Below are 15,927 nucleotides of genomic sequence, written 5' to 3'. Positions count from 1 at the left end.
CTGCTGCCCTACCACACCCCCAACAGCTAACCGGGAGGGGGGCAGGGATGACAACCACTAATTGAAAATCCAACTGGAGCTCAGCACTGAGAGGCCAATCTACAAAACCCCAGAGACCCTGCAAGGGTCACTGCAGCCCACACTCCTTCCAAGAACTGCAAGCTCCGGCACCACGATGGGGGACCCAGGCCACAACGGCATAGCAGAATCCCAGATTGAGAGATCTCAGCGGTCCCAAGACTAAGTCACTCACTGAGCGAGACCCCTTGGCCAGCCCCAGGCTAAGACTCCCTCTGCAAACCCTCCCCTTCCCTGTCAGTGTCACAGCCAGCTCCAGGGGCTGTGCAGTGGAGCTGGGGGTGAGACTCTGTGTCCCCCCAGGACCCACCTCCCCCTCCCTTCTCCCTGCACTTCCCCGCTGGTACCCAGCAGGGGGTGGGAGGGCAGGCAACCAAGGCCAGGGAGGAGACACAGGGTAGCCTGTTCCAGCCCAGGAGACAGAGGGCGCCTCTGTCCTCTCCTGGCCCCTTGCCCCACTGGGTGTCTGTGAAGGGGTGGAGCCGCTGGGGGGGCAGCGGGGGAAGGACTGCTAAAGACAGGTCTCTCACACAGCCCGGGAGCCACACTTGCAGCCTCGGCCATTTGTGCAGAACCCGCTCCCATCTCAGGCCCAGGCCAACTGTGAGTATCCTGCCCAACCTGGCCTAGGTCCTTGGCCTGGCCAGCTTGGGGGAAAGGGGACTTCAGAGGGGGTCCCAAGAGCGGGGGAGGGGTGACGATGGCATTCTGCATCGTGGTGCACTTAGGGCCTGGGAGGAATTAGGGTAGGGGCAACTCAGAATCTGGGGGAGACGGTTTGGAAGGTGGTAAGGGGGGGAGTGAGTAAGGGTCAGAGTTAGAGCTGGGAGCTCAGTGAATGGGAGCCCATCACCCAGCTTCCAGGCCACCAGCCCCTCCCACACAGAGCCCACGAGTCCCCTGCCAAGTCTCCTCAGTCTCTCATTGTTGGGGAAGGGACACAGCCTTGCCTTGCCTCCCATGGAGTAACAAGAACAGAAGAGAACAGCTGTTCCTACCCACTTCCAGACTCAGTCTCTGCCACCCCTGCTAGCCTTGCCAAGAGCCGGGCCCAGGGAGGTCTGGGGGCAGCAGAGCAAGGGCCGCATGATTATCAGGAAGAGAGGACTCTTGGTTCTGAGCCCTCTCCCAACTCTTCCTTCACAAGACGTCCCCTTTGTCTTCCTCTTTTCTCAGCCCAGACCCCCCTCCTCTTTCCCCAATTCCTCCCTCTGTAGTTTTCCTATTTCCCCAACCCAGGTCCTCCCAGAACTGCCCCCACATAAAATCCCAGGCTGCTGGAGAGCTAGCGGCAACCTCCAGCTGTCCCTCCTGATAGGGCTGGTAACTGAGCCACCAGCATCCCTCCCTCGAGCACCCCTTATCCTCTCTATCAGCCCCGTCTTGGGTTCCGTCACCCCCACGTCTCTGTGACAATTGCTTCTCATGTCCGGAGTTCAGGTGACACTCACAAGGGCCTTATTGAAGAGCTGGGATGTCATCTGATCAGAGCCCATTGTCCACTCCCCCAGTCCTGGGGAAGGATGGGGATACCTGATCCCAGACACCTGAGCTGCCCCTTGGGGCTGCGGAGGGCCTGACTGTCCCAGGGCCAAAGGACAGAGGCTCCCCAGCTTGGCAGTCTCCTCTCCTCAACAGACCCCTCCATTCTTCTCCTGTTCTCGCCCAGCCCCTTGAACTCAAAAGACTTCATGCACTCAGTTTTTATCTCCCCAACACATACCAGCCCCATTCCCTGTTCCCACTGTACCCACATCAACCAGGCAACCAGGGACCAAGGTCTACAGATTCCCTCCCCCTCTCCAGGGCTCAGACATTCTTTTCTCCCTTCCTGCCACCCACCTGATGGAGGCCATAATTTTGCAGAGAGGAATTAAACTGAAGGCACTGGGAGGCACACCCCAGAGAGGTCAAAATGACAAGTTGAAGAGAGGAGGGCTTGAAGGACCAAAAAAGACCTCTACAAATTGCTGGCAGGAAAATCAGAAACAGACTCCGTTCCCCCCAAAAGCTCTGGGCCACCCACTCAGGCTACCACCCTCTGTCAGGCTCACCAAGGGAGCCAGACTCAGTCCTTGCTGCAGTGGGCCCCAGAGTCAAGGCTACAGGGACGCCAGCCCACCACCCCACGGCAGAACTGGCAGAACTTGGTCGTGCTAGGCCTACAAGGTCCAGGGTAAAAATAGAGCCGGCAGAAGCCATCCTATCCTGTGACCACCCCAGCCCGCCCCACCCTCGTCTCTGCCCAGGCAGTCAGGAGCCACTGCGGACGCCCACGGCAGGCCTCCGGAGCCAGCCCAGTTCCGGCTGCTTGCTCTCCATGCCCAACCCTGACTCCCTTTGGCTAGGGTTCAGACTGAGGGACACAGAGGTCTGCAGTTAGTTGTGCTGGGCCTTCCCCCACGCTGTGAAATCTCAACGAAAGATAAGCTGCAGTAGGACTCCCACCTCAGGGTTATTTGGCTGTGGAACCAGGTCCAGGCCCGAGGAGGCCCCGGGCCTGGTCCCCAGCTCACCCGGGTGCTGTGTGGACGGAATAGGCGCACTGCTGCGATGGGCTCTGAGCTGGAGTCTGCCATGGAGACCCTCATCAACGTGTTCCACGCCCACTCAGGCAAGGAGGGGGACAAGTACAAGCTGAGCAAGAAGGAACTGAAGGAGCTGCTGCAGACCGAGCTGTCTGGCTTCCTGGATGTGAGCATGGAGTGCCAGGAGAGGGCGGGTGGGCAAGAGGTGGGGCACTGGGGGCGCCTCCCTGCCATTCCTCCCCGCCCCCGCAGCTCAGTCCAGCCACCCCCTCCTCTCTCATGGGGGTCTTCCAGGCTCCCCTGTGTCAAATCCAAATGCCCTGGTTTACTGCCTACCTGTGAAGCACTAGGTCTTGTGCAGTTTCCTCAATGAGGTTCACCGTCTAGAAGGGAAACCCCGAACTCCAGGAAGTACACAGAGCCTTAACAAAGGTGCCAGAAAGGGTTAGTGGGAGATTAGTGGCCAGACTGAAGTAAGACGGTTCCTTGAAGAGTGGCAGTTGAGCCAGGGGCTTCCACTGGAAGATGACTGGGGTCAATGAAGACATTTTAGGGGGTGTCTGCATGAACACAAGCATAGAAGACAATGTGGAGCACGCCCAGCAGTTCCATTTGACTGGAGAGTGTGGAGAAGCAGGCTGCAAACGTTAACAGGGGGCACACAGTGAAGAAGCCACTCAGATATGGCAGACCGGGCAGCTCTGCATTCAAATTTTGGTCCTACTACTTCCTTTTTCTTCCCCCGCGTCAGTATTGGGCATTGAACCCAACGGTGCTTTATCACTGAGTTAACGCTCCCAGCCCTTTTTATTTTTTAGGACAGGGTCTCACTAAGCTGCTGAGGCTGGCCTCAAACTTGTGATCCTCGTGCCTCAGCCTCCTGAGTCACTGGGATTATGGGCATGTGTCACTAAGACCAGCCCTGCCACCTTTTTCTTTTTCTTTTTGGTACTGAGGATTGAACTCAGGAGCATTCAATCACTGAGCCACATCCCCAGCCCGTTTTACTTTTTTTTTTTTAAAGAGAGAGAGAGAATTTTAATATTTATTTTTCAGTTATCGGCGGACACAACATCTTTGTTTGTATGTGGTGCTGAGGATCGAACCCGGGCCGCACGCATGCCAGGCGAGCACGCTACCGCTTGAGCCACATCCCCAGCCCCCCTTTTTACTTTTTGAGACAGGGTCTCACTAAGTTGTATAGGGGCCTTGTTAAATTGCTGAGGCTGGCCTCAAACTTGGGATCCTCAGTCTCCTGAGCTGCTGGGATGACAGGTGTGCATCACCACACCTAATGTCAGCCCTGCCGCTTTTTGTGTGACTTTGGGCACATTTATTTAACAAAAATCATCCATGTTTCTTCTTCAGAATGGAATTAATAAAAAGAACCCCATACTGCTTATATTAGAATTAAACTAGACAGTGCCTGGAAGGCTCCTAGTGTAGTGCTTGTCACACTGTAGACAATTAGCTTATGGTGATTGACGTTATCATTAACTCTTCCAGTTAAGGCGTTTCTTCTGAAGGCAACAGGAGCCCATGAGCCTTCTTGGGTGGAAAGCAGAAGGTCCCATGATTAGAGGCTGTCTGACCTCTTGCTCACGTCTGCCTTGCTCTCCTCGACCACCTCCTGCCCCGACTCAGTGATGCACACCTCCTCTCCCTCTTCTTCCTCCACAGGCCCAGAAGGATGCAGATGCTGTGGACAAGGTGATGAAGGAGCTCGATGAGAATGGAGACGGGGAGGTGGACTTCCAGGAGTATGTGGTGCTGGTGGCTGCTCTCACAGTGGCCTGTAACAACTTCTTCTGGGAGAACAGTTGAGCAGACAGCCCAGTGGGCAGCGCCCTTCCCCTCCCCCTGCCGGGCCCGCCCCTTCACCTGCTTTCACCTCACCCCACTTATCCCTGTCCACATTCTCACCATTGCCCACCTCCCTCAATACACACCAAGGGCGCAAGAGTAGCAGTCCAGGCCTGCAACTAATCTTTCATTAAAGGCTCCGCTCTCAGCAGCCATCAATGTCTGTCTCCTCTGGGGTCTGGAAGTGGGTGGAGAAATGAGAGTTGATTACTCCCAACTCCCCCGATTTTTGGAAAGAGTTCCCTGTGCACATCATCTTCCTACCTGAAGAACGCTCAAGACTTACAAATGTAGGGGTCCAAGGTTCCAGCTGGAAGAGACATCAGCTTCTCAACTACAAAACCAGAAGGAAAAAAGCTCCTTTCAACCTTCAACCAACCTTTACTGAGGTCCTACCACGTGCTAAACATTGTGTGGGAACTGGGGACACACCAGTGAGCAAAATAAAACTCTCCTTACCTCATCAGAATAAAGTCTAGCAAGGGTGCAGGACCATTAAACACACCCACACAAACTAAGTGCCAGGAAAAACAAAGGGTCCCAAAGTTACATGGGGCAGAAGAAAGTGCTGAAGATGTTCATTCATTCATCCCTGAAACATTTAAGCACTTTGTGTATTGAGCCTTAAGAAAAATCCCTTTACAGGTCTGCATCAAAATCCATACGGAGGGCTGGGGACATTGCTCTGGGGCCGTGTGCTTCCCTGGCATGCGGAAGACTCTGGGTTACATTTTAAAATTCCACATGGATGGTAGTTTGGGAGAAAGACATGGAAGGTTTACCCCAAAAGAAGGATCAGACCATATTCAGGCCAAGTTGGGAAGGGGAAGGAGTGGAGCTGAAAACAGGGAGGGCTACGGGCGCTGGTTAGCTAGAGGAGGGCTCCCAGCACTAGCCTCCCGGGCCCTGGCTCAGGTCCATGCCACTCACAATCGGTGAGCTGTGAACTGGGAACAGGATGAGACAGGAGCCGAAGCCAGTGAGCTGGGCTCGACGGTCCGGAAGAGACCCAGGCGAGCCCCACACACAGGCCTTTAGACACGCTTTCTTAGGGGCAAGAGAAGGGCTTCAGGGAATATGCGCGCTTTTCACCTGGACCAGAACCCACCACCCCTCCAAGTACAGTGCAGCCCAGCCGGAAAGCGAAGCTCCCACCTGCCCCGCCCACTAGACCACACCCCCTATGGGCGGAGCACCATAGCCCCTCCTCCACCGCAGCGCTCCTCCGACTCCCGCGCAGGCGTAGTGCATCAGCCCCGCCCCTAGCTGCGTGCGCATCTAAACGCCTGACGTAAGTGCGCAGACGCCATTTTATCCGGTCCTACTCCGCACTGAGCGTGGCAGCCATTTTGTTTTGGACACCGAGCAGGAGTTGGCGGCGGCAGCTGTGGAGGCACAGACGAAAGGCAGAGAAGGGCAGGCCGGGCGACCAGGCGGATTGGCCGGCTAGGTAGTCAACCTAAACCAACGAACCGCGCATTCTACCGCTTACTTATTTAACCAACCGCCCACCTAGTGTACCCGAGCCCCTCCGCCGTCAACCCAGGTTCGGCCGGTCCCCGGCCGCCCGCCGCAGCCGTGGTGGCAGCCCCGGGAGGAGCGCTGGCGTCCGTTTCCTTTGGTGCGTTTCGGTGGGAGGAGGGGAGGGGTGGTGGAGGGGGAGGGTGGCGGACGGCGGCGGACGGCCCAGCGGCTAGGGAGGCCGGCTGTGGGCGCCGAGGCAGCGTTGGCGGGGAGGCCGGCTGTGGGCGCCGAGGCAGCGTTGGCGGGGAGGCCTACGGGGAGGGGGCGGAGCCCGAGACGGGGCGGGGCCCAGGTGGTGGCGGAGGCGGGCCGGCCTCGGCGGCGCTGGGGACGGTGGGGGTTTACTGGGGGAAAGGGGTGCCAGGGATTGAACTCAGGGTGCTTAACCACTGAGTCACGTCCCTGCCTGTTTTGCATTTATTTAGAGACAGGGTCTCCCTGAGTTGCTTAGCATCTCGATTTTGCTGAGGCTGGCTTTGAACTCGCGATCCTCCTGCCTCAGCCTCCCGAGCCGCTGGGATTACAGGCGTGCGCCACCGCGCCGGGCAGTGGTAGGGATTTAAACGAGGACTGGTGGACCTCGTGGCGGCTTTAGGGTTAAAGTCTGAGAGGGCTCTGGAGAGCTGACTCCCATATGAATGCTCATTTAGGAAACCTCTCCCACTCAATCCCATAAATCCCTAATCCCTTGCCAAGGCCCCTGAAACTGGGCATGCCCGTGTGTCTTCCCTGGATCAGTGGGTCTCAACTTTGCCCATTAGGCTGCTTATTTCCCACTAATTGCTGATCCCTGGCCTCTGCCCCTGCCACCAGAGACTGGTCTGGACCCCTGGCATCTGTATTTTTAAACGTTTCTTAGCCAAGTCTTTTGCAGCCAAGGTTGAAAAAGGTTCTCTGTATTAAAAGCCAGATTTTTTTTTTCTTTTTTTTTAATTGAAGATTGAACCCAGGGGCACTTTACCACTGACCTATGTCCCCAGCCTTTTGTTTTGAGACAGGGTCTGAGTTGCTTAATTTTTGTCATTCTCCTGCCTCCAGGCTCCGAGGTGGCTGGGATTATAGGCATGTACCACAGTGTCAGGCTAAAAGCCAGACTCTTAAACAATTTTGGCAGATGTTTGCTGTCCTTGGCCTTAAAATTTTTAATAATTTGAGACAACACTCATAAACTCCTATAATGAGTTTTGATTTTCAATAATCAGTGACATAGACCTTTTCATTCATTGTTTTGGACTTGTACCTTTTAGAAATAAAGTGGCCATTATTCTGATTTCTTCATTCTGCATGTCATCCTTTGTAGATTCTCGGGATTTGAAGATGGCTGCACAATCAGCGCCGAAAGTTGTGCTAAAAAGCACCACCAAGATGTCTCTAAATGAGCGGTGAGGCAGCCAACAGCAACTTCAGCTCCTTCCTAAGAAAACATTACTTAAATGGCCCTGGGGTCCAATGCACAAAAACGTTGTAAGCTAAATACCAACAGAAGGCTACAGACCTCTGTTCTTAGTTGCATCTTAATGTGGTACACAAAACCAATTGGGCGGTTGTTTCAAAACCCCATAACAGTAGATTTTTATGTTAAGCTGTCTGAAATATTTATCTGGTGGGATGTATTTTAAAAAGACTCCTCGCGCCCTCTCTTTTCTTCAATTTTTTTCCTTTTTTTTTTTTTTTTTTTGCATTGATACAGGGGTGGTGCAGCACGGTAGCATGATATACCCTGGCTGCAAAAGGCTTGCTGCCCAGTCCAAGGCCAGCAGTGTTGTGTCTGGCCTGTAAGAGGCAGGTAGCAAGCCATGAATATGTCCAAAGGCCCTCGAATGCCATTCCTGGGCCTTGTAAGAGGCACTTGCTTTGCTCCATTTCACTTTCTTTCCATTCTGCTTTTTAGTTTGTTTTTGTTTTGGATTCTTTTAACAGTTAAGTGTTCTTCTGTCTCATTCCATTAAGCTTAACCATGTCAGATATAATAGAGAAATATTTTCACAGGCTCTTAAATGATTAAACTAATATTTCTCAAAAGTACTCACTTGGAATTGGAAAAAATGATCCTTTGAAACTGAGAAAAGGTATTTAAAGGCAGTTTCTATCTGAGAGCTTTGTTCATTCAGTATATTTGGCCAGTAATCTTTATCAAGTTGATGTTAAAATGTCTATTTTTGCTTCTTCTGAAGCATATATACTTCTTATCTCTGAGGATGTAGAACATTAATTACTTATATTCACATGTTCCTAAGCAACATGTATTTATAAATTGATACACTCCTAAAATTTATGTGGATGTATGATTTCCCTGGCTTTGAAGATGCTCTAGGCCTTCCTCGTATTTGCCCTTAAACTGAACCCTTGAGTTCCCAAAGTTTAGGCTTTCTTTGTTTGTCTTTGAAACTACATCTTCTGTCTCTTGTCATCATATCTGCTTATTGCGTGTTTTTCATACTTTCCACCTCTCTTAAGAGCTGTTACCTGAGCCCTTGTTATCACTTTTGATTGTGCTGCACTTAGCTGCATTTCTAAGTTTCTGATTCTTGCAAGTTTTGTGGAAACAGAGGAGTCTTTAACCCACATCAGCCTTGATCTAAACGTACCACTTTACTTAAAAGTTCGTGGGATCTGGAGCTCCTGGTCTAGCAAGCCATGAAAATGCCAATAAATGTTTTGTAATAAAGCTTTTATTTAAACATCCATTTTGTTCGACCTTGAAGCTTTACTAATATGCTGAAGAACAAACAGCCGATGCCAGTGAATATTCGAGCTTCGATGCAGCAACAACAGCAGCTAGCCAGTGCCAGAAACAGAAGACTGGCCCAGCAGATGGAGAATAGACCCTCTGTCCAGGCAGCATTAAAACTTAAGCAGGTGAGAGAATGTGTCTTAATGCTCTGAAGCAGCTGGTGGTCTGTGTCAGTCCGCTGAGTGCCATGGATGATGACAGAGGCTCAGGGCCAAACCTGAAGCTTCTATGAAAGGGAAGTTCAGAGAATTCCAATTTTGGCAGGTACTGATAAATAATGTTTTATTATTTCTGTTTTAGGGAGTTTGCCATCTGTGTGGCCTGTTTGTGTTATCAGTGACTATTAATCTCTTACGTTTGGTCCTTTACCCTAAAAGTGGATTTAATGGATTTTTTTTGATACAAAGAACCTTTGTTTCAGGTTGGGGTATAGCTCAAAAGAAGAGCACTTGCCTACCATGTGCAAGGCCATGGATTTGATCCCCAGCACTGCCCAAAAAAAGAGAAGGAAAGAAACTATTTGTGTTTAGATGATCTTCAAAATATCCTTTACTTCCTGTTAAGTGATCTATATCCTAGGGAAATAATTTTATTCTTCCCTATACAGGGAATTTGGCCTTAGTCAAAAGTTTTCAGTGCTAAAATATACAAAAAGTATAGTGACTTTTGTTTCCACAGCACCTGAAGTTTTATCAGTACATTAGAGCAAGAGTTCTGAGTAGCTAACTTAAGAATTAGTGAGGTTCTCTTTCAAATTTCCAGTAAGAGATAAATCTATTCAGACCTGAAATAAAACCTGCTCTTTATTATTCATAGACTTTATATGCAAGTCCGGACATTGGCTGTGGAAGGATATGTCCAAGCTGTGGCTGGGCGTCCGGAGGGCGATGCCATGCAACTGTAAGGACTTTAACTGGTAGCACTGCATGGCTGTGCATAAATTCAGCAGTTAAATATAACACCCTCCCACCCTTATTCTGAACCACTGGCTCACTGACCAAAAATAAACAAGGCTTTCTGCTTCAGTTACCTTAAGCCTTGTAGGACTGGATCCATCTCTGACTCGGGAAAGCCAGAAGCAAAAGGCACCAACAAAGGACCTTTCAGCATGAAGCTTTCAGTATAGGCTGTGCGAGAAGTAACCTCCAGAGCAACACTGTCAGACGCTTCTGTGATGATGGAAATGCTCTGCGCTGTCCAGTACAGTAACCACTAGCCACATACGGCTATTCAGAACTTTAAATGTAGCTAGTGCTGTGGAGGAGCTTCAATAGCCACATGTGTCCAGTGGCTGTCTCAAATAGCAGCTTTAGAGTGGAAACCAGTGGTATAGTGGACATCCTTAAGTGTCCTATCAATGTTAGAAGCCAAGATTGGTAGCAGCTAGGGATGGGGATAGGAGGAGAACTCTAGGCACTGTGTAGTTCTTCATTGAAGCATAGAACTCGGGAGAATCGATATATTCAGGAAAACTGAACATGAGGCACTTACAGAATATAGTCTTGACCTCATGATTGTGTGCTGGGGCTCTGAGTGTAGCTCAGTGGTAGAGCATGTGTAAGGGTATGGATTTGACCCCTAGCACTACAAAAACAAAATAATTGTGTGCTAAGTAGAAGAGTGAGGACAGTCCCTTAAAGTTGGTTGCACCTCCTGTGCTAGATGTCTTTCTCTACTGATCAGAAGCGGCTTGTTATCTTTATCTTGTGCCTAGGAAGTTATGCCTCACAGCACAAGAGGGCTACTATTGGCCAGAGGGGGACAAGTTATTTGTGGGTTGAACCTGAGTGTGCATAAACTTCATTTACATTCATGTTGTAGAAAAATAGGCCTTGGTTGTGTGTTCAAAGCTACATTGATGAAATTTCTTTTGAAGAATTTTTTAAGATGTGATCCTCAAGGATTTATTTTTTTGAGAACAGATTATTGAAAATGTATCTCTGTAGTATGTCCTTGTCCTCATATGTGCCCCTTTGTGGTTAAAGTTCACCTGTGTTAATTCTAACAGTTTGGCTGGCTCTCTGGAGATATATTTTTGTTTATTTTGAATTAAAAGTTATAATATTGGCTTAAGGGAGCTGTTTGCAAGTGTAGATATGGAATTATGGATTTCTAAGAAATTTAAGGAAAGGAAGTTTGACTCTTGTGTTTATTTGCATCTTAAGGTAAAAAGTGGACCGTCTGGAGATAGATACTCAAAGGAAAAATGGAGCACACTGGCCTCTTTGACTGAAAAATCAATCTTGTTCTTAAGTCAAAAGAATTCAAATGAACTTGTAATTTAAATTGTGCCCAGAGTGTGGTGAACTTCCTGTGGTGTTTGAGTAAGCCTTTGAAGACAGTAGTAGTTCCTGGGCAGGTATGAATTAAGTCATGTCATTGTCAACCTGGGGTTCAGAAACAGCAAGTGTTCTTATTAAAACCTAAGTTCCAGCTGATGGTATATGACTTCTATAGCCAAATCAGTGAGGTGATTTGTGGTGATGCCAATTTCATGGGGTCATACTGAAGCTTCTTAGAGTTTATGCTCTGGAATTCTTTTATAGCATGTTCTGAGAACAAAGGTTTCTGATTTGGGATCCTTAATGATACCCACAGCAGGTTATTTCCCGCCATCTCACTTGCTTCCTTTTCTCTGCACTTAGAATTGCCACCTCTCACTGAATTGCTTTTTTGATCTCAATCCTCCAACACCTTTTCTTCCAGAAGAGCTTAAAGCAGCGCCTGGGTAAGAGTAACATCCAGGCACGGTTAGGCCGACCCATAGGGGCCCTGGCCAGGGGAGCAATTGGAGGACGAGGTCTGCCCATAATCCAGAGAGGCTTATCCAGAGGAGGACTACGTGGGGGACGTGCCACCAGAACCCTGCTTAGGGGCGGGATGTCGCTCCGAGGTCAGTGCTTTGTGTACCTGATAACTGTTGGGCCCTGTCCCCTTTCCTTTTTTCTTGGGCTGCTTATGGACACATTTGTTTAACATCTTTAATACTAAATTTGTATTAATATAATTAATAACTTTTGAAATCACATTTTTAGTAGTGCTGCATGCCTTTTATTGATACCATTCCTTTTCTGGTAATGTGCAATGGTGAGAGGCTATGACCTGCATAACAGGTAATTCATGTCATCTCCATTTCATTTTAAAGCACCCTGCTGCTGCTTGAATCAAAGCACATTCAAGTTGTAGAAATAAGTCAAGTTTAAGAAATGTATGTTAGCATATATATGAGGCCATGGGTTCAATCCCCAGCACCAAAAAAATAAAGAAATGTATGGGTCTTCGGCCTATATCAAAACTAAACATGTCTGTTCCTGGTGCTAGCACAACACTGTTAATCATCTGAAAGAAAGAGAGGAAAAGTTGACCAATAGTACTTAACCTATATCTTGTAATTTGGGCACTGCTATTCTATTCCCTGTATAGTTTTTAAATTTGTTAAAAGTATGTACTTAATTAACTCCCAACTTCCCAAGATGGATTTGTGGTCAGAAATGTTGAACTGATACAAATAATGAGCAACTTAATCTGGTCACACTCTCAAGTGTGCAGCTTGCCCTACCCAGCTTACGAACTAACTGAATTACTTTAATTTAACCCTCACCGCCTTCCTTTGGTTAGAATCTACTTTTGTTTCTCTTGGATTTACCTGCATATACATTGTATGCCTCCTCTCCAAGGTCAAAACCTGCTCCGAGGTGGACGAGCCGTAGCTCCCCGAATGGGCTTAAGAAGAGGTGGTGTTCGAGGTCGTGGAGGTCCTGGGAGAGGGGGCCTAGGGCGTGGAGCTATGGGTCGTGGCGGAATCGGTGGTAGAGGTTAGTCAGCTACCAACTTCAGAGAGTAGCTCCCCCTATTTCCTTCCTTTAAAAACTCAGAGCCACCTTTCTGCACAGCTTCAAGTCACAGGCAGGCTTGTTTGTTTGTCTTGTTTTGTTTTTTGAAACTGGCTTATTTCCTAAATTCACATGCTGGTAGATTGAAAGTCTGTCATAATTTTTCTAAGAGCCAGTCAGGTACATATTACAGAACCAGATATTATGCAGTGTTCCCCTAGGTTCTTACAGATTTAAATTTTAAAAATTTTAAATAACAAAGTGGTTAGTTTGGAATTTTGTCTTTTACTATTTCTGCCCCATCACTACCACATGCCCATCTTCTAGCTTAAAACCTCACATTAACTCAGATAAGAATAGAGGAGGCATCGCTTCTTGGCCTTTTGGCTAAGATCAAGTGATGAAGAATAGAGGAGGCAGCCTGGGGGTATGGCCCCTGGCTTCAATCCCCACTACCCTACACAAACAAACACAAAAAATGTGAACAGAAAGAAGGTAGTAAGAGGCTGGGAATATAGGTCAGTGGTAGAGCTCATGCTTAGCACCATGAGGCCCTGGGTTCCATCCCCAGCATGGGGAGTGAAAGTCAAAGAGGGTGGGACTTGGCGCTGAGCAGTGGCTCTGAAATAAGTGAAGTTTCTGCTTATGGGGAACCAGAGAGGTTTTTCTGATAAAGGTAGGAAATTAAATGATATTACTGTCAGTTAACTAACTGGCTTTTGCTGATAATCTTACCTTTGAGGTCTTGATATTTGTCTTTTCATCTCATAACCCATATTGGGGGGGATTGGTGGTGGTGTTTTTGCCAAATCTCATGGGGGCTTTCTGACTTAGAATTTAGTGAGAAACTCCCACCACTGTCTGTTCAAGCGGAACAGCCCCTGTGTGTATTTGCTTCATTCCTTTAAAGTGTGTTGTGGGTCTTCACAATTTATAACCCGGACATTGCCAAAGAAGATATTAACTGGGAAAGGGCATTAGATAGCCAAGGGCTATTTTTTTCTCTTTCATTATATACTATGTGGGTTTTTTGGGGGTTTTTTGTTGTTGTTTTTTGTTTTTTTTTTTTTTTTTTTTTTTTTTAGTGAAATGCAAGGTAGTTTGGTTTCAGGATGAAATAGGTTGTTTTCAAATTATCTCAACTTGATTTTTGAGAGATCACATGGGTAGGAAGATTAAAATGACTCTTCAGAAAGCTGGGTGTATTTTGTTAAGTGAATTGAAACTACCTCTCAGATAACCACCTTGTCGTGAGGTGCCTAGAATCAGAGATAAAGAGGCTGGTACTCAGCATGTTTTTCTAATCACATTGTCTGTGTCAAAGAGAAACCCTCAATAAACTGACACATGGAGTCAGTTCATTAGCCTTAATAAAATTAAGGAGAGAACTTTCCAGAGGGTATCAACTAAAGCTTAATTTGAATGTCTGCCTTCGCATCCCTGATTCTCTGTGCCCTTTTTACTACCTCCCTGTTACTAAATTCAATTATCTATTATGTATTTTAATTATGAATTTAGAGGGGGGTCTCAAACATTAGGGAATTTCTTTCTTAGAAGAGATAATCTGTTTATTAGCCGATTATTTTCCATTTGTTGATTTAAAAAATTTTAGATAGTATTTAGAGAGGAGCATGTAATAAGGGATTCATTATATGTGCTTTCCATGTGTTGCTTTCTATCCAGTGTGTTTCTTGTTTCTCCAGATTTCTCCTCCTCTCTGCCCTGCCCTTCAGCTTTCTCAGCTAGGCCCCACTGCTCTAAGGGGCATTTACGTAGCTCCCATTAAACCTACTTGTAACTGTCTTTTTTTCTTCCCCTCCTTGGGCCAGGTCGGGGCATGATAGGTCGGGGAAGAGGGGGTTTTGGAGGCCGAGGCCGAGGCCGTGGAAGGGGAAGAGGTGCCCTCACTCGCCCTGTATTGACCAAGGAGCAGCTGGACAACCAGTTGGATGCGTACATGTCGAAAACTAAAGGACACCTGGATGCCGAGTTGGATGCCTACATGGCACAGACAGATCCAGAAACCAACGATTGAAGCCTGCCTGCCTGTCCTTCTGTGAGAGACTCTTGTTAAGTCACCACATCTGTAAATAACCTTGAGATAACAGATGAGAAGAAACTGATTGATGCTGGAAGGACCTATCTCAATAGGCTGTGGACTCACCTGTCACCAGTTTGTGCATTTAGTGTGTTCCTTTTACTTTTTGATACTGTGTTGTATGAAACTCTTTTTTTCCTTTGATTTAGTTGGGGTTTTTTTGTTTTTTTTGTTTTCCTCTTCCCTTCACCCAGACTTTGAAGATGAATGTGTTGGCCTTGTGGGTAGAACACTTTGCCTACCTCTGCCTCCCTTCACCTATATCATACACTGACATTCTCTGTGCCCCCACAAAAAGTTCCAGAAAGAGCCAGTTTTCCTCCTTGATGCCTTGGTTTCTGAGATAGAATTCTGTTGTACATCCTATTTAATAGCCTCTTAGAAGTGTTAAGAAAATCTGGAGCTGAAAAATAACGTTTTGCTGCATTGTTAATGATGTAGTAAATTGGGAACATTGACATTGCTATAGGGACACATAACAGGTTACCATGGTATCTGCTTTGACTGAAGTTGCTACCAGGTGCGTGGATACCACATCATTGATGACCAGCATGCTGGATTGGATACGTGTATTTTCTACCCTCAGATGAGATTTTTGAGCTTGCCTCTTGGTGGCTTTGTATCATATCCAGAGGGATGGGCTGCCTTACACCTGCAATCGAGAGGAAGAAGCCCTTTGGTTTGACTCACACAGCACAGGGAGAGGAATGGGGCAGTAGGGAGACCACCACTGGAAAGGATCAGGAGCTGCCCGTGCCAGAATGCAGTTATCATGTTTGTCCCAGGCCACTGTTGGGCTTCTCCATTGTTGGCTTTATTTGATCCTCCTCTTTCTCTTGAAGGTTTAAGTTCAACCATATTCTGTCAACTGTTCCCAGTTTCAGTGGAATCTTGTATTTCTGGTTCATTATAACAAATTGTTCTCTCAAATCCAACCAGGACTCTCTCTCTCTTTGTTGGGCTCCTGAGGTGCTGTAGCTCTTTTAATGTTATCTTAATGTACCCCTTGTGTAGTTGAGAATCGTTCCTGGTCGTATTAAAATTCTTGGTTGTGGGGGAGGTGAGGGTGACTTTGAGGCAGAGGGTGAAAGTTTTTGCCCTCCTTCGATCCACTTATAAAGTAATGAACTGGCTATGGGAACCTAAATGGAGATAGTCCTTGGACCCTAACATAATTTGCCTTGCTGTTTGGCCACCCACAATAAGCCCCTTGCCATTGATTGAGCTGCTGTGTGGCATCCTACACATTAGGATCCTGGAGGGATATTT

The 15,927-nt window shown here is 47.8% G+C and overlaps 2 protein-coding genes and 1 long non-coding RNA gene across 6 annotated transcripts; 2 read left to right on the top strand and 1 right to left on the bottom strand.

Annotated features, from left to right (window-relative positions):
* The first annotated feature begins 529 nt into the window (after positions 1 to 529).
* Positions 530 to 4,624, top strand: S100a1 (S100 calcium binding protein A1). Its single transcript, XM_046421532.2, has 3 exons — positions 530 to 681; positions 2,619 to 2,772; positions 4,287 to 4,624. Exons 2-3 carry the CDS (start codon positions 2,632 to 2,634, stop codon positions 4,428 to 4,430), a joined length of 285 nt encoding a protein of 94 aa, XP_046277488.1. The 5' UTR covers positions 530 to 681; positions 2,619 to 2,631; the 3' UTR covers positions 4,431 to 4,624.
* On the bottom strand, positions 3,638 to 5,641 carry LOC124077297 (uncharacterized). The gene is made up of 3 exons (XR_009224659.1): positions 5,400 to 5,641; positions 4,756 to 4,803; positions 3,638 to 4,647 (listed from the first exon to the last, which is right to left on the bottom strand). It is a non-coding gene; the product is annotated as an uncharacterized LOC124077297 (long non-coding RNA).
* A 146-nt stretch (positions 5,642 to 5,787) lies between these two features.
* Positions 5,788 to 15,593, top strand: Chtop (chromatin target of PRMT1). Of its 4 annotated transcripts, XM_058571959.1 has the most exons (7): positions 5,794 to 6,090; positions 7,294 to 7,375; positions 8,699 to 8,852; positions 9,544 to 9,627; positions 11,434 to 11,620; positions 12,405 to 12,542; positions 14,390 to 15,593. In XM_058571959.1, exons 2-7 carry the CDS (start codon positions 7,311 to 7,313, stop codon positions 14,593 to 14,595), a joined length of 834 nt encoding a protein of 277 aa, XP_058427942.1. In that variant the 5' UTR covers positions 5,794 to 6,090; positions 7,294 to 7,310; the 3' UTR covers positions 14,596 to 15,593. The 4 variants fall into 4 exon arrangements, with proteins under 4 accessions (XP_046277485.1, XP_058427942.1, XP_046277484.1 ...); XM_046421528.2 differs by lacking the exon at positions 9,544 to 9,627 and having other exon boundaries at positions 5,796 to 6,090; positions 11,437 to 11,620; XM_046421527.2 differs by lacking the exon at positions 9,544 to 9,627 and having other exon boundaries at positions 5,796 to 6,090.
* Positions 15,594 to 15,927: the final 334 nt, after the last annotated feature.

This window comes from Marmota monax, unplaced genomic scaffold (assembly GCF_021218885.2).
Source record: "Marmota monax isolate L192 unplaced genomic scaffold, Marmota_monax_Labrador192_F-V1.1 WCK01_AAM20220418_F8-fsc00108, whole genome shotgun sequence".
NCBI lineage: Eukaryota > Metazoa > Chordata > Mammalia > Rodentia > Sciuridae > Marmota > Marmota monax.
The sequence above is the reverse complement of the archived record's forward strand: the minus strand, read 5'-3'. Positions and strand labels throughout refer to the sequence as shown.

Coding starts and splice junctions, on each gene's coding strand:
- Chtop (XM_058571959.1), top strand. CDS start 7,311: ATGGCTGCACAATCAGCGCCGAAAGTTGTGCTAAAAAGCACCACCAAG. Junction 8,853..9,543: donor CAGCATTAAAACTTAAGCAG/GTGAGAGAATGT, acceptor TATTATTCATAG/ACTTTATATGCAAGTCCGGA. Junction 12,543..14,389: donor TGGCGGAATCGGTGGTAGAG/GTTAGTCAGCTA, acceptor TCCTTGGGCCAG/GTCGGGGCATGATAGGTCGG.
- S100a1 (XM_046421532.2), top strand. CDS start 2,632: ATGGGCTCTGAGCTGGAGTCTGCCATGGAGACCCTCATCAACGTGTTC. Junction 2,773..4,286: donor AGCTGTCTGGCTTCCTGGAT/GTGAGCATGGAG, acceptor CTTCCTCCACAG/GCCCAGAAGGATGCAGATGC.